The sequence below is a fragment of the Aspergillus caelatus genome, assembly GCF_009193585.1.
Source record: "Aspergillus caelatus strain CBS 763.97 unplaced genomic scaffold BDV27scaffold_9, whole genome shotgun sequence".
Classification (NCBI taxonomy): Eukaryota; Fungi; Ascomycota; class Eurotiomycetes; order Eurotiales; family Aspergillaceae; genus Aspergillus; species Aspergillus caelatus.
In genome coordinates, this window is record NW_022475272.1 from 106283 (window position 1) to 127662 (window position 21380).

Sequence of the window (21380 nt, forward strand, 5' to 3'; positions counted from 1 at the left end):
GTCTTGGACTGGTCCAATTACTGATCGGGAGTGGAGCGAAGCGGGGAGTTGCTGACGGGGTGGATGTAGGTATTCAGGGTGCAGATAACTTGTGGACGCCGTTGGGTGTCACTTCTCCTGATGATTACCGGCCACTCTTAGATCTGCTTTTTGGGGACGATTTCAGGGCCAACAATGAAGATTCTCGAGTTTGGGAATTAATCAATACTGCGTCGGTATATGGACATGAGGCGATTGTGAAGTTTCTGATCGAGCGAGGTGCTGATATTAGCGTTCCCTGTCAGCATGAGTGGACGCCGTTGCATTCTGCGTCCAGTCATGGACAAGTGGAAATTGTCAAGTTACTTCTTGAGAACGGGGCCGATGTGACTTTTATTGGGGATGACGGGTGGACTCCGCTGGCCTTAGCATCTAATAAAGGACACACATGTGTTGTGCAACTACTCCTTGCCAAAGGCGCGGAGGTCAGCGTGAACGTGGCAAATGGCTTCGGAGTCACGCCATTGCATATGGCCGCTAATCAGGGTCATACTGAGCTCGTTCGACTCCTTCTGGAGCATGGGGCTAATGTGTCCGCTGTTGATAGCAGGGGCTTGACGGCACTAGATGTGGCATCTTATAGTGGGCATATCGGGATCGTGAAACTGTTGATTGATAAGGGTGCTGATTTGTCTACGACGGATGAGAATGGTTGTACGCCACTGCATTCCGCTGCCGAGAATGGCCAGCTTGAGGTTGTGGAGTTTCTGGTGGATCGAGGTGCGGATGTGAATGCTGTTGATAATGATGGGCGTCCGCCTCTTCGATGTGCTTCCGAGAACGGTCATTGGGAGGTTGTTCGGCTTTTGGCTGAGAGGGGTGTCTGATGGCTTTTCTCTAAGTCCAAGAACAACGGCCTCATTCTACTTTTGCTGATCTTGTATTAATCGTGCGGAATTCTTTTTTTTTTTTTTTTTTTTTTTCAAGGGCTTTCATTGGCTTACATCCCATGTCGCTTCGTTGTATTCGTTATCGCTAACATATTCGAATGGAGCCAGTCAGCGAATGACTAGTACGGCATTTTGGCGATATGACAAAGAATGATGGTGATGTGAGTCTGATAGTATGGAAGCCAATGCGTTGGCTTTACCCAGCATGTTCCGACTCTACTTTATGAGAGCACCACTTACTGCATATCGTCCATCATATACCAGGTCAAGTAGCCCAACTGCCGCAGATGCAATTCGATAAATTGAGTGTGGGTATATATTACAACATCTCTATCTACCTCAAATATACAAGAAAGGACATTCGCAACTCAAACAAAACAATCACGGTTCATCCCCCCTCACCCCCGGAGTGGGATAACTTGGTCCATACGCAACATGCTCCAAGCGAATAGACTCAGCCGTCTGCCTCCGACCCTGCGGCACGATCTCCCGCGTGCTCGATTGCCGTGAATGCAGCGTCGCATCCCGATCGGTGTTTTCCGGCAGTGAGACGGTCGTCTTATTCTCGAACGATAAATTGCTAGCAGCCTGTTCTGCTGCCACGGCAGCCTTACACCGGTGGGTCATCGCGAAGGGGACGATAGCTAGACAGGCAATCCACCAAGAGAACATGATCGGGAGAGCCCGATACAGTTGGTCCTCGCAACCGTCGCTCCAGATCTGGACGAGGACCTGGTATAGCTCGTGAGCGGGGAGGGCGTATCCCCAGCGATAGAACCCGGGGCTAAGTTCGAAGGGACTAATCGTGCTTGCGACGTTGATGATCGCCCAGGTTAGGATACAGAAGGGGAGGAATTGCATGGGGATAAACGCGGTGAGGATATCGACGATAAGGAAGTTGATGTGCATGTACAGCCAGACGCTCATCCAGGAGAGCACGAACTGGTTGCTATTGACGTCCCAGGATTCTCTATATGCCCAGATATATCCCGCCATGCATAACGATCCGATGAAGGTGTAGGCGAGGGAGACACACATGCGGAGGAGACCGTTGCGTTTAGGTCCTAGTTTGGTGTAGAGGTGGAATTGCGCTGAGATTCCGTTTAAGGCCATCATGAAGAAGAATTGTTGGATAATGGGCATCACCATTGAGACAGTGTTGTATAATACCCGGCCGCCTTGCTCGGTGACCTTGATGTTGATCTCGGTTGCTTGGATGGGGTCGAGGAAGGCTTGCAAGCTTGCTGGGTTCTTGGAGAGGGGTGCAGTGGCGAGGACGTTCGATGCATTGCGGGAGTAGTACGCCGATTTCGTCACCTGGACCAGACTCATGATGCTGGAGTAGATTGCACTTTGCGAAAAGGCCGGGTATCGTGCTCCGTTCCAGATGTACGTTAGCGAAGTTCGGTTGCCGTTGCCCGTGGCCAAGGCAGCGGATAAATTCGACGAAGCCCCGGGATGGGCGTAGACTGCGCCCCAGTAGTCGCCTTTGCAGACTGCGGCCTTCACATCTTTTGGAGTGGGATATTCGCTGGCGGGTGACTGGATAAGTGAAGGAAATTCGTCATTGCGCAGTATTCCGTATGCATCGACGACCGATTGACCGACCACATCTCCGTCGTAGTCGACGTAGAGCATCTTCAACCTATGGAAACGGGTGCTGTCGCGATATTGTGTCCCATATAGGTAGCACATATTACCCAAAAACAGAAGCTGTAAGAGGGCAAAGCTAATACCCAAGGCGATTAGGAAACTCTTGCGCATGTCTTTGAAGGACCCTCCCGCTGGGGAGGCTGAAGTCGCTGTCATGGCTGAGGTGGTGGAGTGATGTAAACACAATCATTTTACACTTGAAAGTGGATGTGGATTACTATTTATTTATCTACAGATTCCCGAACATCCCCTTTGCCTTCTAGCTTTTTACAGCTCCAAAGTTAGAAGTCCGATCTATTGCATCACCGTTTTGGGCTCAGATAGGGTTCCGCTGACTATGTATAGAATTAGCCAATGAGAGCCCAAGAATAACATGACTAAGCGGAAGAATCGCCCTCGGAAGAAAAAGGGGCATCAAATAAATGCCAATAGTGGCGGATCGTGAATTCGACGGTCTTCCGCCGCCCCGAATGCCGAAAGGGATGTCTCTATTCTCCGGCTGTTCATATACCACTGATCCAATATACCTCGCTTGCACTCTCGGTGGGACTGACTTATATGTCCGTGGTACATTTCATAAGCCCGAGAAATGCACAGAAGATTGCACGGTGCAAATAAGCCGGAATGGCACGCACCTTGCGAAGCTGCTGCGGGTAAAGATGGTCGGAGAGGGTTGATACAACCCTACATCTCAATCTTCAATAGGAATTTTCCATGCCAAGGTTTCAAAGTACTACAGTGGACCTGAATCAGACCCCGTCGTCAACAATAGTATTTGTAGATTTTGCTTCCGTCGTTATGATGTCAACCAGAGCCCCTCAAACTCTGTGTATTCCGTTGTACAATGGACTCAATTTACAGTTAACAGAACTAGATGACTGGTTGGAAGTTGAAGGTGAAAAACTATTATGGCTACCTTCCCACTATGGTGGTTATTCTTCTCGGGCTATCAGAGACGCTAACCTCGCTCTTGGCTATCCGGATGGATGAGCCTTTTATCATAGGATTCCGTGGGCGTACCTTTTGACTTTCTACTGATATAAATCAAATGGACGTACTTCAAAGTTATTTCTTCATTTACCCACTCAAAAAGAGGATCTGAGATAGCTGGGTGATATATATACTCATGGTTCCAAGTTTGTGGCAAACCTGCTTCGATTTATGAGCGGAAGATTATGATCATTACATGAATCCGAAGACATACACCACCACAACCACCACCACAACTATCCATGATAATCTTCACTCCAGCTCCTTAATCAGACCCTCAACAATTCCCTTGGTAAATCTCCACAGCAACGCCGAATCATGCGCATGGAACGCAGCCCCGGAGTAGAACGTATTCCTGCGCCCCTGAAGCGCATACAAACTCTTATAAAATCCATCCCGGATGGCCTCCGACGCAACATGCACATGATACGGCGTATGACTATCGTAAGCCACGATCTTGGTCTCCAGATCCAACCTACCCCCAACCTGCTGGCGCAGTATATCGATCGACCGCAAAATGCCATCCTGAACCGCCTGGTCTGTCAGGGGAGTCAGCGATCCATACTCTACAATATACAGCTCCGGAGCTTCAGTACGCGTAATCCGGTAGAGAGCAGGCAGTCTCGGCTGGCCGTAGATCGTGTCCGACGCGATATTCTTATACATAAAGCTCGAGGCGGGGAGACCCGGAATGCGCACGAGCGACACATAGTATCCGACGGCACGAAACTGCCTAAACACAGACTTTTCCTCCTCGGATAGGTCATACCCGTGTAAGTGATCCAGTATTGGGGGGATGGTGTTGAGCAATTTTTTCGAGCGGATGAGTTTCCGGCCTGTCGGGGACTCCACGCATATGCTGACGCTTTCGGCGTCACGCTGCATGTGGGATACGGTCGTTGAGAGGAAAACGTTGTCCTGGTCGAGGACCTCTAGAGCTTTTGCGAAGATCTCGTAGTTGTTATGGTTTGCGGTGTATATGAAGTTCGTCCGCATACTTTCCACAACGGGTGTTCCGACATCTTTGAAGATGTATAGTGCGGGCATTGTCAGGATATCACCCTGTCCGGTCCAGAGATTATTGACAAAGCCTTCCAGGCCATATTTCTTGACGATATTTCCGAATGGGCGATATATATCCTGGGGGACGGGATTAGGGAGCTCGGTGCCATACTGTAGGTAGTCGTATTTAGCAACCACGTCGCTGTAGGCGTCGACAGAGGCTTCGACTATGGATTGGTTGAAAAGCTTTCCTCTCTTGAAATCGAAATTGATGATATCGCCGGGTGAGGGGACGAAGGCTTTGGTATAAGGGACATTGAGACGCTCGAAGAACTCGGTTACGACGTCGAGGTCGTTCCATTGGTGGACTCCATAGTCGATTGTCTGGTTGGTCGTCGGATCGACGTAGGTGTTTGTGTGGCCTCCAAGGATGGGCTTGCGGTCGATGAGGGCGACGGACTTGCCGAGATCGTGGAGCTGGATCGCAGCATAGGTTCCTGAGGCGCCGCCGCCAATGATGGTTACATCTCTATGTATCACTTGCGTTGTATTGCAAGAGAAGGGTTGAATGGCAGAAGCTGCAACCGGTAAGAAGAAAACGGTAGAGGAATATGAGGTTTGTAGCTTCATTACGGGGTTTATTAGGTGAAGGATAGGGCTCAAGCAGAATATGGGCTGTTTCGGGGCGGAAGAAAGTGTGGTGTATAGAACTGCAAAAACGAATGGCAAGCTGGTCAGAAAGATCTCTCAGCATGACTCTGCTTCTGAAATCAGCGACTCACATTTTACCTTAAGGCTGTTTACCCTTGCGTCACTCCCACTCCCTTGTGTGGCGGCGGCAATGCTGAATGGCTGGCGTGTCGACCATGTTAGATGCACGCGCGGCTTGGGTTGCCTCACACATGGTCTGCGGCAAAGCCTCCACTAACACCATCGTGGCTGTTGCTTCTGGTGTCAATATGTCAATACTCAGTGTGAGAGTCTAAGACACGTTAAGATCGACAGACACATTCAAGAAAAGATTTGCCCAGCATTGTAAAACATATAGTGTGTCAGAACATATCACACTCTTTACAAAGTATACGAAAGGACAATCCAAGCTACCCTCAACCCTAAAAGTCTAGATCCCAAACCGCCAGCTATCTTCCTCTCCTCCTTAAACCCCACAATCCGGAAACTTGACCGCAATCCTCGTATTAATAGCCTCCCACTCAATGCTCCGATCCCCAAGCAACATCATCTCACAATGCTCCGTATGCTCGTAAATCCCAATATACCCATCGATGGCCTCCCGTCCGCCACCCCCCAGCACCGCCCGATGCATCTTCTTCCACATGGCCGTACAATGACGTAGATGATACTCCCAGTTCACATACAGCCCCGTATATTCCCCCGTCATGATCTCCTGGTGGCCGAGTGGAAGCGTACGATTTGGGTCGAGGTACCACTCGAGCTTGTTCTCGCTATCGAACTGCTGCGAGAGCTCGGCGTCGTAGCAGGCGTCAGGGAGCCAGCAGAAGGAGATCACGTCGAAATGGCAGCCGGCTTTGCGGGCTTCTGAGGGCGTGCTGCCGCAGGGCTTGTGGAGTTTCTTTGGGGCCGGAACAAGAGCGCGTTTGATGGTTGGATTAGTGACGGCGAGGAGGGTGGTTGCGAGAATCCCGAAGAGGAGGGAGAGGAGGATAAGACTGATGAAAGCTGGACAGGTGAGGAGGAAGGGTCGCGTGTATTTCCGGTGTTTCGGGGTTGGCTTGTAGTCGTGGGAATGGTTGTTGGAGAGGCCCATCAGGGGCGCTGATTTGTCGTCGTCGGCGTCGTTGGCTGCTCCAATATCATGACGGCGTTTTTCGCTGGCGGATAGCCGTTTGACCATGAAGATCGAGGCGAGGGAACTCATGATGCGGGACGTGGTGGTGTTGGCTGGCACTATCTGCTAGAGTTGGTGAGTATATTCATGCCAGAGAAGAGGGAAGATGGGAGGTGTGTAGATACCAATTGCTCTTGGTCATCTTTCTCATGGGAGAAATAGAGGAGCTGGGGTGTATCGATCTTAGGGCTTGGTGGAGAGCATGGCCGCGGGCGTGACGCCGATAGTGGGATGACTTTACGGGCGGCAAGACCGGCGGGTCTTGCTGTGCCCCCAGACCACTTTTGCACCAGAGAGTACGGTGGCATTGCGTTTTTGCTTGCGACCGTACATACAGTTCTATTTTGGATATCTTCTTGTTCATTCAAAATATGGTTTATTTTGTTAGTTGTAGGTATTCGTGTCTAGCATTATGATCCACCCCAAGCACGACAACTCCCCCCCTCCTTCCAAAGCCAGCCATTTGTAATAAACATGACCACAGAACAAACATACAGTTATCGCTAGGCACGGTCAGTGGCATAGTCCCAAATAGAGTCCCAGCTGCGGCACTCATGCGGCCAATCCAACCCATCCACCACTGCCTCACCTGAGATCTCCGTCACGAATTCCAAGGAAGTATCACCTGCGCACTGCAGAGCCTGCCGAAGGTAATCCAGACAGTGGGAGATGTGCCACAGACCGTGGATGGCGGAATGATACGTAGGCGAGGTGACATTCTCCGGCCACTCGCGCAGTAGTTGTTCGGGGTCTTCGCGACCGAGAACGAGGTCCCAGATGAACTTCCTGACGGCACCCTATGGCTCTTAGTGTTAGTTGCAACGAATAGACCAATTTGCTCAGGGACGACTTACCAAGCAGTGCAATTGGTGGAACACAGAAAGTCCAGCTTTAGTGTCGGGGTAGTCTGCAGCCTCTTCCGGAGTGAGCATAATGAAGCCGTGGCCGTTTGCTGTTCTCGTCAGTAAAATCCCCCGCAATGTCTTAGTATATTGTAAGAAGCACATACGACCCGGTAGATTCTCCCAAGCTTCATTACTTTCCGGTGTCGGAAGGGACAAATACAGAGGGTTCATTCTGAACGTTGTCACCTCATGCGGAACTGTTTCGCCTCGTCAGCTCACTGGTAGCATTCACGATGCGAAGTACTCACAATCCGGGACAGGAGATTTCAGTAATCTCTTCGGCTTCGGCTGTGGCCAGGTTCTCGAGTATACCAACGCAAGAAGGATGAACAGTGCAACGTTGAAGACCACCGAGATAATGAACTTCTTCCGAGCATACCATGGTTTCTTTGACTCGGTGGGGAGGGTACTGATTCCAGATTCGGAGTCACTGGACTCACTCTGCTTGAGAGAAGAGTATTCCATCTTCTCAGTTTTGGGTGCCGTCCAAAAAAACATGTTGGACATTTTGTGTATGGTTTGTGGAGGTATACGACTGCAATAATCGGAAATGGAGAAGTGTTGTTGGGGACGACATAGACCCTTCATGGGAAATCATAAAGAGAGAATGAGACAAGGGGATTCGACTATACGATGGTCGAATAACAAGATTGTGAAAAAAATAAATTAGGATAATATTTGCCGAAACGCCGGTCCACCATGAGCCAAGAAGCATCAGGGCGTGACGCCGATAACGTGCAGGAAATCAAGGCTGCACACTCCACGTACGGTTGTAGATCACTGTAGCCACTCGCCACCAGGTCAAATGTTTCTTCCCTTGAAACGTTTGTTCTCGGGGCTTCGAGATTGCAGCATCCTTTGATCAAAATACAGAAAAGTTCTGGAATTCTTACAATGAGCGCTTGGCTTTCCCAAATCGTACCGGGCAAAGATTTCAAATGGAAAACAGTTCGGAATGAGAGTGAAATTGAAGAGCTCGAAGATGGCGAGCCGACCGACTCCCTGCTGCATGAGAAGCTCTTGCGGCACAAGATGGGATACGAGCGGCGAAAGTCGCTCAGCAAGCAGCTTTGGTGGTTCTGTAGCTTACTGCTGAAGACATTCTTCTTCGGGTCTTGGATATTCCTGGCCTTGTGTCTCTGGATGCATCGCAAGGACTCAAGCTGTCTGCTTGGGAATGAGAGTATGTGAATTTCTCTTTATCGTTCTTTGCCATGGCGGGATGATAAGTAGAACTACCATGCTAAAGGACTCAGGAATATTTGACGATATTCCTATTCGACATGAAATGAAACGCTTCCAGCGCGCTGGCTTTCATGACGATCGCCACAATGACCTCACAGAATACGAAGGGGCTCCAAATGCAAAGAACAATGCGGCTTGGGAGAAGCTTCTCGCAGGTCAGTGTACCAGCGCATGTGTATCCTTTTCATGGCCACTCATTCAGGAATATAGTTGGCGTCGTTGGGATCTCCAGCCATGAAGATTCGAAGCTACCGAACGGAACCGCGCTGTCAGTGACGAATCCATCTGTGCACATAGTTGAGCTGGAAATGTTCCATCAACTCCACTGTTTGGTAGGCAAATCCTTCACTTGGTACCAGAGTATTTAGTGGCTCACTCTAAGAATCCTAGAAATGGCTTCGTGACCGATACTGGGAGCTTGAGGGTGTTGTGGAGAGCTCCATGGATGTCCCGCAAAGACAAGCACATTCTGGTATTCTTCGCCCCTGGTTCAAATCCTGTAGTCATTGTACCGTTACTGACATGCAACCTCTAGACCACTGCATCGATTATCTCCGACAGGTAATTATGTGCCATGGAGACATCACGCCTATCTCTTTCGAGTGGAATAATGGAATCGATGCGTATCTGGCGCATCATAGTACGCCGCATATGTGCCGTAATTTCAACTCCATCTATGAGTGGGCTGCGAAAAGGGATAACACCGGGCTTCGAGCCGATGGAAACCATAAGAATGTGGATTTGGAAGAGCATGAGATGTTTGATTGAAACCTCAGTTTATAGTATGGTTCATTCTAGCGATACAATTCCAAACATTACATCTGAATTTATACAAACGCCACAGATCCGTAGAACTACTTTATACCTCCAAGGTTAATGTGTGAATCAAATGTAGCTATGGTGTACCTGGTTCATAGAGTCTGTAGAAGATGGGTTTATGTATAGTACATCATTGAAGCGCTATAGGAGATCTCTAAGTCGGTCTCAGCGTCATACACTCAAGGAGCTAGAGGACATCAGTACGTAACAAATCTTAGCATAATTCTGCTAAGCAGCACAATAATGCCGCCAATATATGTAGAAGCCTCAGTTTACAAGCTCCATTTACATGAATGGCAGAAAGAAGCTTTACACCACCCCCTTCCGGCGAGACGTAGCACCTAGACGAACTACTCTCTGCATCCGTTACCCGTAACGCCAGCATCAGCCTGATTGACCATCAGCAGCCGCCATAACGCATGGACTGGCGTCTCGCTGAATGAAGCACCCAATAATAAACAAGAAGAGTGGTGACACCGGAGTAAATCCAGCGTCTCGCTCGGGATATTTTTCCACCTAGCGGTGTATGTCAAATCCATTCTCTGTAGGAAAGGGTAAACAGGATCACATAAAAGACGACACACAACTTGACTTCAGGCTGTTAGTCCGTCATCCTCTTCACAGATCCAGCTCAGACTGCTAGGAAACACCCAGTCCAGAAGATACCTTCAATTTCTGTAACAAACCAATCAGCCAGGACAATCACCATGCGCGCAGTCCACTGGCTCTTCATGGCTTTTGCCACCGCCATCATGGCAGCACCCGTTGAGCAAGCCCAGAGCAGCGAGAACAACGAGAAGATCTACAACTGGATCAAGAGGGATGAGGATGTTGCCGACAGCGAGAAGATCTACAACTGGATCAGACGTGACGAAAATGCTGCAGACAGCGAGAAGATCTACAATTGGATCAAGAGAGATGAGGATGTTGCCGACAGCGAGAAGATCTACAACTGGATCAAACGTGACGAAAATTCTGCAGACAGCGAGAAAATTTATAACTGGATTAAACGAGACGAAAATAGTGAGAAGATCTACAACTGGATCAAGCGCGAAGCTAATGCTGGCGAACACTCCGGTCACGGTCGTACGTTTCTCACGCCCCGTATTTGGATCTTGTCAGAATGAAACAGGCTAACTGCGATACAGACTAATCGCGCAGAAAGCTCTGCCTTGGCTTAAGGGTAACATTTGGTGGCGCACGGCGAGTAAGCGATATTCTTGGGGGCAAGGATCCTTAGGCTCGAGCTGAGAGTTTCCTAGTGGAGTTGAATAATCTTTCGGGGAATTGCAATTATACTTGCAGCTACTGGTACTTTGACGATCTGTTATTTTACGTGTGAGGAAGGTAGAATGGATCTGACGTTGACTATGATCCTGGTGGTCACTGCGTGATAAGCGTATATGAAGCATGTAGACATAATTATCCTGTCCTCGATCACTGTAGCCAAGGGAGTTGAGGAGTCGGTAGTAAGGGACATGCTGGAGAGATATATGGACATGCTGGAATTTGCATTTTAGCCATATGGGGAAAAGGTAACAATAAACTATACAGTATGGTGTCTGCCTCGGGGCCAAGGGATCCTGTTAGTACAGTGGTATTATTTGATGGCTATACTCCTGAGAAAGAGGTAACGAACGAGTGACAGAAACAGTATGTTCGATTATATGGGAACCAGACCTCTTCAACTATCAAGTCCAAAGTAAGCTACATTACAAGATCTACTTCTGATACATCCGTCGAAAAATGCTATCACGAGCCAAAAGGCTCCCCGGACTATCAAACTCCACCAACTTCCCACCATCCAGCAATGCAACCATATCCGAGTCCATAATTGTGTTCAACTAAAGCCAGTGTTAGTCATACCTCGAAGCGGAAACCAGAATATACATACCCGATGCGCAACGCTAATTATAGTACACCCGGCGAATACTTCCTTAATCACCTTCTGCATAGCGGCATCCGTATCGCTATCTACGCTACTCGTCGCCTCATCAAGGATCAGAATCCTGCTATCAGGCCTGCGCAATATAGCCCTGGCTAGGCAGAACAACTGCTGCTGTCCCTGTGACAAGGGGTGGTCTAATAGCACCGCATCAAGTCCACCACGACTTTCTAAAGTGTTCCATATCCCGATCCGTTGCAGGGCCAATATGATCTCCTCGTCTGTTGCGGTGCGCATTGGATCTGCGTTGTTGCGTATCGTGCTTGAGAGAATGAAGGGGTCTTGTGGAATGGAGACAAGTCGTTCACGTATTTGTTCCCGGCTGATCGTGCCTATGTCTACTCCGTCGATGACAATTGTACCCTCACAGATGTCGACCAGACGGAGTAAACTAAGGATTAGAGAGCTTTTACCGCTGTAGTGGATGTCATGTTAGCTTTTCAAGCTAGTATTAAGGGCGCCCTTGTGTACCTACCTCCCAGTTCGGCCGCAGAGGCCAATCTTCTGGCCAGGAGATATCTTTATAGTAACGTCGGATAATGCATTGGCGCCGTTAGCGTACTTGACTGATACACGATCAATCTCAATTGCACCAGTTTCGGGACACCTTTCAGGGAGTTCCTTGTTTTCGTCGGGCTTGTTCTCGTTCGGCGTCATCTTACTAAGCGTTTTGACACGGGCAATAGCACCTAGAGACGTCTCAAGCGAGGTCCAAGCCGTCACAAAGGTTGAAAGAGACTGGTTAAAACTCAGCACGTTATTCAATGAAACACCGATAAGCCCACCGCTAGTCGTGCTGCGCATCTCTATCGCCAGCGCCACGACTAAAACTGCCAACGCCGTAACCATGAGGTCAAGAACAAGGCTGAGCTATCTCTGGATACAGAGTAGTAAGTAGTGCGGGCGCTGTGAGTAGTCCAGGTACCAATTTGGATCTGTTTAGCAGGCGTCTGCCATGCCAGAGCTCGTAGAGTAGAGAGTCCTTCAAGTGTCTCCAAGAAATGTGAGTACAGCGGGCTTTTGTTTTCCGAGTCCAGGAACCGGAGCTGGCGACTTTTTTTAAGATAGACATGTTGAACGGCAAAGACAGTTAGAACAGTGAATGGAATGCTAAGAGCCATGTAGCTTGAACCGGTAGATATTAAGGCAAGGCGAGCAACACAATGAAATAGTGATGCTGTGACTGTGATCAATGCTCCCGGTAGGGCAAGGTCGACAAGGCTCATATCCTGGCTAAAGCGGGTTAGTGTTACACCTGTCTCTGTTGTCGCAAAGAACGACAATGGCGCGTTCATTACAATGTCTAGCACTCGCCTATGTAGCAGGACGGCTGACTTTGGCATTATTTCCAAGAAGATGATCCAGATGCACGAAACAAAGAAGACAGAGGCAGCAAGGGCTAAAAGTGCATATACTGACAAACGCATCGCCAGATGGCATCTGTCGATTTTGGAGTACCTTCTAAACTGTCGTCATCACCCTCATTATCACAGAAAGGAGAGACTATCAACGGTTCGAAGACACGGGTGTCCTTCATGGAATCAGACAACATATATTCTTGTAACCGCTGGAAGCATCCTAGTGCAGCTGCAATATGTGGTAAAACAGCTAGCAGTTTCTCGGCTGGAGCGGTCACCAGGGCGATAATACTCAGAGATGTGAAAGCTCGCACAGATGTAAGAGATTGGGAGCCTGTAATCTTTGCTTGGATCGAGAAGACAATGAATGAAATAACCGGTGACCAGATTGCAGGGAAGTTTGCTGCAGCGATTTATATACATCAGTCGAGTTCCATTAATATAGAGAGGGCTACCTAGTCCGTTAAGCCACATGATGCCCATGAAAAATGCACGAGCTATACGAAGCTCTGTTTCTCTTTGGTCCTGGACATTACGTGCAACTGGCCTAGCTAATCCAGCAATTTTTATTGCCTTCATTGAGCCTAGCATCGAGGATATGTCTCTCATACGTTGCTGGATGGACTCATTCCATTTCTGCTGGTCGGTTCCGATACTCTTTGCAATCCATAATTGACCAATTGCCCAGACTATACGACAAATCACTCAGACAATAAACAGACTCAGTTTTATAAGATGCAACATACCAGCTGTGATAATAGGCGGGGTCGCACAGACAGCACCAATCTGTCGGGCGAGAAGCCAGATGCCAATTCCGATTTCCACTAGACGCGCCCATATATCAACGATATTTTCAAGTAGATCAATGATATTGTCAATATCTGTACATAAACGGAAGTGTTTTGGTTAGTGAGACGAGTGTAGAGAAGTTACTATGGAAGCTCGGTAGCGTACCGGTGCTCATAAGAGTCAACGCAGCGCTTCCTGTGCAATGCCCGACCTGGATAGTTAGACTTTTATTGTACAGCAAAGCTATCATGGATCCACGGAATTTGGTAAGGACCCGTACAAAACACCGTCTATAGTGGGCTGCGGATATCTACAAAGATTTAGTGCCCGCATCTCCAACTCAAAATAAGAGACACATACCGCAATACCAAAGTAGATCAAAAACGTTGCCCCAATTAGCCCATATTTGACGTTTTTGTTGTGCGGTTCAGACTCATCCATATAGTTGATAGCTGTAGTTATAAGAAATGGCTGGGCGAAATTGAAACCAATCATACACAGGCGTGGTACAGCGACAGAGAATAGATTCCACCGAAGGATGAATAAGACCGCTTTTGGCAAGGCCATCTGCCCTTCGGGTTTTGCTGAAAGCTGTCAGCCTTTGAGAACAGGGGATAGTATGGGCTGGGCGCATTTACCGCGAATATTCCATGCGTCCTGCATTTCCCTGCCTATTACATCAGCCTTCAGACTAGGGTCTATATCGAACAAATCCTCGGTCGTGATCAACTGTCGGTAGCCCATCCGGAAGAGGGCATTCAGCCACCAAAAAAGGCTAAGGTTGATAATCCCGCTAGTAGATTCTGGGGGTAATTTACTGTATGGTGGCTGCAGATAAGCAGCCTTCGACCTGCTTTCGAGACAGAGTAAAATCGCTTTGATCCCAACAATAGCCGTTAGGACAGTGGCCATATTGCTCTGATGATTGAGCCATAATGTTCGAGCCTGTACAGCGTCAAAGAGGGTTGAGAACAAGAGGTAAACATTGAGGAGCGTAGACGGGCGTGATAACTGCCTATCCTCGACATATGTAAGGCATAAGATCAAGACTGCGTCCACTAAGGATAGCGCAGCTGCCGGCAGACTTGTCGAGGTTGCAAAAGGAGCTGAGCTCCATCGTATCAGTAACACAAATTGAAGAATTACATTAGCTATGGCAGCAATCTGAGTTGTGGTACGTGGCCAACTCCTTTGCTGCTTGAGAGCGATGTCTTTTGCTATCCGGATCACTGACTATTTTGAGGAGCCTCCATTTGCTCTTCACTGTTCTCGGGCGTCTTTGGACTAGATACGTTAGACGCAACGGAGATGCCAGTATTAGAAACGCAGAAGGAAGGATCGATAGGATGCTCTGTTCGAAGGTGAGGGTGAAGTCGAATGACCGCGAACAGCTAACTGGGCCAAAGGCCGTGTCGGAGCAATTGTCGACTCCGCCAACGAAGGGGCTTGCCAACACGAACTGCTCCCTTTACGGCAATACGCTGCGCTATCACCAAGCGAGAGTAAAAAGGGATAGGTTGGAATATCTGTTAACTACAGAATGTCGAAAATTACAGTCCAGGTACTCGTGGGCTGGCGCGGCCACCGCCACGTGACAGGGGTCCCTTTGTCCTTGTATGTTCTTTGTCCTGTATTTAACGTCTTGTATGTCTTCTATGTCTGCACACCACCTGGAACAAGAATGTAGAGGTTGCTTGTCAATGTTCTGTGTCTTTTCACATACTACTATGCTCTATTTTCATGATACTAGACTCTTATGAATTAGAAGACAATCAGTATATGCGTTCCCGAGGAGGAAGTCGGAGACCGTCCATGTTGACGTAGGATACCTGCCACCAGACAGCAAGTCCCAATGCCCGAATCGAGTCCATGATCGACACGATATGCAATATTTAATGTATGGATGGCCAGTCTTAGGTCAGTTCTTGGACATTGATCTGCCGGCTGTACCACGCAAATCCCAGGATCCTTCTGTACTTTGTGCATCACGGTCATCACATCGACATCGTACTCGTTCACAAGGGAAGGGGCCGGAGATGACCGACATATCTCGGTCATTCTACCTACAATTTGAGGCAGCACCTTATTCAGACCGCTATCCTCCTCGGATAACCACTACACATGTCCCTTTCGAGACCAATATGTGCGTATATGCAGCAGGATTTAGGTGCACTACCTGCTTTACCAGCCACAGGTGCCGATTGGGAGTTGTAACATGACCGGCGAGTCAGACACAGACAAAGCTCCATAATTACTTATTGTGATCAGAGTGTGAGCACGCATGAGAAAAATGCAGTCTTCGAGTTCTTGCAGGGCGGGTGGCTTTCCTATTGGCGGGATGCCAAGGATGGGTCAGAGCGGAGGAGTCGAGATCGGCATAAGACTTGATGCCAAGACAACGCCCAAGTACGCCGGCATGAGCGATGACTTGTTCACAGTCCTGACCACCATCCTCATTCGTATGAACGAGATGAGGAGAAGGCGGTTGTTCGACAACCTGTGACGAGTGATGTGATCCACACTACCTGTCTATCAAAAAGCCGGGAAGGCCAGTCGGTGGGGGTTTACGGCTGATTTGGCGAGAACCCCTGTATTTACTTGGTCGCCTTATAGCGCGTAAGACGTGCTGGGGCTGGCAGTGCTCCTCTAAGCTGCATGAAAATAGATACGTCAACTATGTTTGTACATCAGCACCAACTCATGCTCCCTTGTAAGATTTTAAGAACGGCATCTCTTGTATTATATTATTTACTACTTGGCCATATCATACGTAATGGATACCTACGACGAAAAGCAACACAGTGATCGATATTTCAAGGGCCATTTTGGAGGATCTGATATGCGATCAATGACATCAGCGAGCCCACCAACTGCAAACCGTCCGGATCGGACACAGTCTCAGGAGCCTCCACCCTTACAGGAGGCGTGCGGCTGTGGCTGCACTCGCTCACGAGATGTCATTAGTAGTAGAATATTCGTGACTTAGATTTCTGCAAAGATCCCCCTCGCCAATGATTTCGGCGCCACCATTCAAAAAAGAAGGAGCAGATTGGACATGGCTCCTACATTAGTCGTTCGGTGATCGATCGTGCAGGAATGGGTGATATACCACGAGTGTGTCTGGCACTCAGCAATAGCACAGGCACCTGTTTATAAAGGCCGTCAGAGAACTGGGGCCGAAGCCTGCTCAGCATCTGCAGGATGTATGCAGGCCGTTCAAATAGGAATATCAGTAAGCTTGTACGTCGCCTGCACATGGCCCTGTCGCATAGTAATAACTCTGTATGACCGCACAGCCCCGGTAAGATATGTGTCATATAGGGTGGAGTAGTGAACAGGGTCACCTGACGACCTCACCTTTGGATATACCTGAACCATCCCACAACCATTAATATATTTGTTGTGTTGAAGTTTGAATGACTTTCTCAGTTCCAGGGTCCTCCCACAGTCACTGGCCTTCTAGCGGTACATAGCATAAAACACCCACTACAAGGAGTTGGTGGACATATTGACATTTCCCCATGCTTAAATGCATTATCTTCAGGCCAACACCGATATACCGTGAGAATAACCACAGGGAGAACCTTTGTGATCCCTTTCCCCTAATGCATAATAGTAAGCGGCTACAACCGATACCCTTCTCAACAGCTGACCCAAAGCAAAAAAGGGACATCCGGCACGAGAAGCAACAAAGGTTGTTGGACATGCCGCCTGAGACGAAAGAAGTGCGATGAAACGCATCCTTCGTGTCAGTCGTGTCAGAGTCTCGGTTTAGCCTGTCAGGGCTATGGGTCGAGGCCAAATTGGATGGACCGAGGGCCACTAGAGAAAGAGGAAGCCAAGAAAGTCAAACAAGCTATAGCCCAAAACGGGCAGAAGCGCCGGCGAAGACGGTCTTCCCATTCGCTATCCTTGTCTCAATCCGAGAACTCCATGACAGACGGAACCGCGAATAACCCTTCACCAGCCGTTGAAAACTTACCCGAAGCATTCGATCGAAAGAGTCCAACCCAAGGATTGTCGGAGAACAGTGGTCGCATCGAGGACTTGGGCTCAACGTTGCCATCAGTGAATGAGCTGGCGAGTGATATGCCGACATGGTCGTCGCAGATCCCATCGATCTCAAGCTCAGCCGCTGACTTTGCCTTTCCCTCACCGTTGTTCTCACCCATCACGCTGCCGGATGCACAACATGAGGCGAGCGAAACACACGCTCTCTTGGATAATTTCACTTTTCCCAGCGATATCCTAGCCGGCTTGGGCTCTTCAAAAGACCACCAGCTACCGGTTGTTGATTATGAGGGATCTGATGTACAAAGGCCAAACTACGGACTAGGGCTTTTAGCATGCAAGGAGAGCGACAGCGGTAGTTACATGCGCGTATCTGCCTCGAGGTCAGGATTGTGGCCTGACTCTGCTCTCAATTCCTATCCGCATCTGTCAGACGAACGGAGGAACGGTCCTCGCCAACGCATTCTCACAACCAATGAACCAACGACAGAAAGTATTGCTTTACTATCAAATTACCTCACAGAGATCTCTAGTATACAATTTCCCTTCACCCAGTTCACCAGAAATGGACGAGAATGGCTACACTACCTACTCTTACGCTCACAGACAGTATCCGACATTTCCTTGCTCCTGTGCAAAGCCTACCATGACCGAGGACAAGTAGCTGAAAACCTGTACCACCGCAGTAATTATGATGAAGTCACCAGCCAAGTCTCGGTAGCCCTCAAGAGCCTACCATCATCAACAGCCACCCTGTCCCTACTAGATGAAGAGCAGAAAGCCTCCCAGGCTCTCTTCGCATGTGCCGCGCTTCTCCAAGCGATTTATATAGATGTCAGTTCATGCGTCTTCCCCGACTTATAAACCGTAGGCATGCTGAGTCTCTTGAGATAGATACTTTATCAAGAAACGCGTCAGTGGAAAAGCTGTCTCACTCAAGCGGCCGCTTACGTCCAAGTTCTGATCAACATCATCGTCCGCGATGATAACATCAACCACCCGGTCTCAGTGTGTCGGCTCCAAAAAGCTACGGCAAAAGCAGTCCTAGGCCATCTGGTCTGGTGCGACATTTTAGCTACCGTCTCATGCGGCAGAGACCCATTTCTCGGCATTAATCACGCCTATCTCCTAGACTCCGAAATCATATCCATGGCCCCTGTGTGCGGCTGTCACAATTGGGTGGTCAAGGCGCTATACGATCTAGCGAGTCTCCAGCGCTGGAAGCTGCGGGCACAAGAAGGGAAAACGCTAAGTGTTATCCAGCTGGCGGCGCGCGCGAGTAACCTTCATGAGTGCCTGGTGGCTGCCATGGCTGAGAGCTCCAGTGCACCAGGTCAGGTGCGCCCTGGGCAGAGAGGTAGTTTTGACAGCCTGGTTTATGGGTGGGTCACCGACATGGACAGGGAAATCACTCTGTTGTTTGCCCGCGCTGCAGTTATTTATCTCCATGTGGTGGTGTCTGGTCCTAATCCGCATTTGCCTGAAATAGATACGGCAGTGAAGGAGTCCGTAGGGTCAATTCAAACGCTAGCAGAGAAACATCTACTACAGCATGTTTCATGGCCCTTGTGTGTCATTGCCTGTTTTGCCGGAGTGGATGAAAGACAAAGCGTGCAGGGCTTTCTTCGGGAGGAATCCAAGAACACTAGAAAGTGGTTCAGCACATCCCATGAGACGTTGAGCATTGCTCGGGAATGCCACAGACTTAGGGACCAAGGGCAAGACTGCGACTGGGTGGCTTCAATGGAAAGCTTGGACCATCGGATACTGTTACTTTGACTCATTTCGCTTAAATACTATGAAGCGAAATATCACGGGACCGTGGTTTTATTGTTCGGCCTAGGAATAAAATCTGACTCGCTAAGCATACGAATGCATTCCACTCAGTCGAAGCTGGCCAGGTTCGAACGAGTGCGCCGTCAGATCCCCGGCGTTCCAGACCGGATCAGTCCTGCAATCACCATGTCGATGGTGAGAATAATCCTATTTTAATCACCAGTACAAACCACCACACAAGCCGTCAGCCGACAATATTCGCGCGGGACTCCAACAGATATTTCCTAGGAGGCCATAGTTAGACTTTAAACCTGTTCCAGCCGTGGATGGTTCAGCAACCGTCCGAGTACTCCTGTTTGATTAATGCATTTGCGCTTTCCTGTTGTAAGTACCCTACAACGAACTGAGCACCCTGTACTATCATCCCTGTGATCCAAATATGGAAATCAGTCCTGCTGATTATAACAGTCTTTTTAATTGAATATAATGAAGCTATATCAGCTACAGCCATGTAGCTTACTGAGGACCTGCTGGACAAGAGTGAAATAAGCGCCTGGCCTGGTGTTGTGGAGGTGGGGGCCTGCTTCGGCTACCTATAGATGGGAGTGGTTGTCATTCTCCTCTATCCAGGCAGAAATATAGACTGCTGCACTATTGATTACTTGGGCGCGTTCCCAGTTTGAGCATATAATTTTGAAGGATGGATCCTGCACGATACCGCTGAATCCTTCAGACCCAGCAGCTGTACTAAGGTGCCAGCAAAATGTCTTTGACAGGCCAGCCTTTAGACACTTCGAGAAGTCTGTCCAGTGTTTTCCCGGTGTAGGGACGGAAGAGAAAGCGCGCAGGAGACTTTAGCCTGCTGCAGGAGCAGGTGTCCAGGTAATCCCAATGGTGGAATTATTCATGGTATCCTTCAAAATGTGTACCATAGGGGCATCAAATAACTGCCAATAGTGGCTCATTATGAATTTTGACGGTATTCCACCGCCCCGAACAGCGAAGGAGATTCCTCTATTCTCCAGCTATTTATCTACCGCTAATACTGCTCTCACTTGTACTCTTGGTGGACTAGCCTTATATATCTATAGTACATGTTATGTTGGTAGGGGCTTCCGTCTGGCGGCCTGGAGGCCCGGAAGTACGGGTTCTTCCGGGCCGCTAAGAGGGCCCACAACGCCTAGCTAGGAAGATAGAGAGCTTAGATAGACAGACATGAATTCATGAATAAATGGAAAAGTCCTCATAATCACGCGTTAAGATGGTATAAGCCCGACAATGTGTAGTTCTACATGTAGATGGGTTTCTTTCATACGCATTGTATGCTATTTCTTCCACAGTGTCTCCTTATACTGGATGCTGCCCATTTGGTCGGCGGCGTTCTAGTGTTCAGTTAGTATACCAAACAATCTTCCTTATTGGCTCTTTATTGGGTGTTGTGCTACGGCTAATATATGATGGTAGAAAGGCTGCAGGTTATGTCAGAAACTGATAGTACAATGGTATAGAATACTAGTCAGTGTCAATTAAACACTAGCTCTACATGAAATAACTTCTGTAGTGATTTAGTACTCTAACTGGGATATATCATACCTCTTCAGCTTTATGTAGTAGGAATCCTCCACATTAGAGTTTTAGACTAGTAGATCTAGGTTGAACTCTATTATTAATATTAAATACATAGATTTTACTTTCTATAATTATAATGCTAACCAGAGCCCTTATATCTCTATCTCTTCGTTATACAATGTAGCCCATGTCTCTGAGGTCAGAATTCAAACACTCCTACAGTACCGGATGATATTGTCCTCCATATCTAAAACAGAGAAATGCCCTGCTAAACCATAAACAAATGATACCATCAGCATAATATTTACATAATGAAAACTCCAGGTACTGTAATCACCATACAATAAGACTCTGAAGCAAGATACACGTACCCTTAGTTGACCTCGCTTGTACATCATCGCTCATTTAGGAAGTATGTTGGACGCCTAACATGCCACATATCCAACATACCACGCACCCACCCTACCGCATACGCGCTATACCAGTTTTGCTCTACATTAGTAAGCTTGTGTAAGTTGCATA

At 48.5% G+C, this 21380-nt stretch overlaps 8 protein-coding genes across 8 annotated transcripts; 3 read left to right on the forward strand and 5 right to left on the reverse strand.

The window, feature by feature from the left end:
• Positions 1 to 953: 953 nt before the first annotated feature.
• BDV27DRAFT_172374 (SNG1 family protein) lies at positions 954 to 2738 on the reverse strand (the record flags this gene model as incomplete). The annotated part of the gene is made up of 1 exon (XM_032075853.1): positions 954 to 2738. One exon carries the CDS (start codon positions 2736 to 2738, stop codon positions 1311 to 1313), a length of 1428 nt encoding a protein of 475 aa, XP_031932790.1. The 3' UTR covers positions 954 to 1310.
• A 1086-nt stretch (positions 2739 to 3824) lies between these two features.
• Positions 3825 to 5204, reverse strand: BDV27DRAFT_172376 (uncharacterized protein; the record flags this gene model as incomplete). The annotated part of the gene is made up of 1 exon (XM_032075854.1): positions 3825 to 5204. One exon carries the CDS (start codon positions 5202 to 5204, stop codon positions 3825 to 3827), a length of 1380 nt encoding a protein of 459 aa, XP_031932791.1.
• Positions 5205 to 5730: 526 nt separating this feature from the next.
• Positions 5731 to 6471, reverse strand: BDV27DRAFT_152792 (uncharacterized protein; the record flags this gene model as incomplete). The annotated part of the gene is made up of 1 exon (XM_032071639.1): positions 5731 to 6471. One exon carries the CDS (start codon positions 6469 to 6471, stop codon positions 5731 to 5733), a length of 741 nt encoding a protein of 246 aa, XP_031932792.1.
• Positions 6472 to 6944: 473 nt separating this feature from the next.
• BDV27DRAFT_152793 (oxidase ustYa family protein) lies at positions 6945 to 7853 on the reverse strand (the record flags this gene model as incomplete). Its single annotated transcript, XM_032071640.1, has 4 exons — positions 6945 to 7238; positions 7296 to 7393; positions 7451 to 7543; positions 7595 to 7853. 4 exons carry the CDS (start codon positions 7851 to 7853, stop codon positions 6945 to 6947), a joined length of 744 nt encoding a protein of 247 aa, XP_031932793.1.
• A 387-nt stretch (positions 7854 to 8240) lies between these two features.
• On the forward strand, positions 8241 to 9359 carry BDV27DRAFT_152794 (oxidase ustYa family protein; the record flags this gene model as incomplete). The annotated part of the gene is made up of 5 exons (XM_032071641.1): positions 8241 to 8529; positions 8603 to 8746; positions 8802 to 8923; positions 8982 to 9063; positions 9127 to 9359. The coding sequence occupies 5 exons, from the start codon at positions 8241 to 8243 to the stop codon at positions 9357 to 9359; spliced, it is 870 nt and encodes a 289-aa protein (XP_031932794.1).
• Positions 9360 to 10034: 675 nt separating this feature from the next.
• On the forward strand, positions 10035 to 10784 carry BDV27DRAFT_120401 (uncharacterized protein). Its single transcript, XM_032065093.1, has 3 exons — positions 10035 to 10303; positions 10400 to 10496; positions 10559 to 10784. Exons 1-3 carry the CDS (start codon positions 10118 to 10120, stop codon positions 10561 to 10563), a joined length of 288 nt encoding a protein of 95 aa, XP_031932795.1. The 5' UTR covers positions 10035 to 10117; the 3' UTR covers positions 10564 to 10784.
• Positions 10785 to 11131: 347 nt separating this feature from the next.
• Positions 11132 to 14414, reverse strand: BDV27DRAFT_152796 (ABC transporter C family protein; the record flags this gene model as incomplete). Its single annotated transcript, XM_032071642.1, has 10 exons — positions 11132 to 11254; positions 11305 to 11770; positions 11831 to 12185; positions 12281 to 12584; positions 12779 to 13116; positions 13169 to 13402; positions 13460 to 13594; positions 13668 to 13812; positions 13863 to 14086; positions 14141 to 14414. The coding sequence occupies 10 exons, from the start codon at positions 14412 to 14414 to the stop codon at positions 11132 to 11134; spliced, it is 2598 nt and encodes an 865-aa protein (XP_031932796.1).
• Positions 14415 to 17309: 2895 nt separating this feature from the next.
• BDV27DRAFT_152797 (transcription factor domain-containing protein) lies at positions 17310 to 19292 on the forward strand (the record flags this gene model as incomplete). The annotated part of the gene is made up of 2 exons (XM_032071643.1): positions 17310 to 18347; positions 18408 to 19292. The coding sequence occupies 2 exons, from the start codon at positions 17310 to 17312 to the stop codon at positions 19290 to 19292; spliced, it is 1923 nt and encodes a 640-aa protein (XP_031932797.1).
• Positions 19293 to 21380: the final 2088 nt, after the last annotated feature.

What these genes read in the sequence shown, in the direction of transcription:
- BDV27DRAFT_120401 (XM_032065093.1), top strand. Translation starts at nt 10,118, where the DNA reads ATGCGCGCAGTCCACTGGCTCTTCATGGCTTTTGCCACCGCCATCATG. An exon ending in AAAATGCTGCAGACAGCGAG is followed by an intron (nt 10,304 to 10,399) that starts AAGATCTACAAT and finishes GCAGACAGCGAG; the next exon opens with AAAATTTATAACTGGATTAA.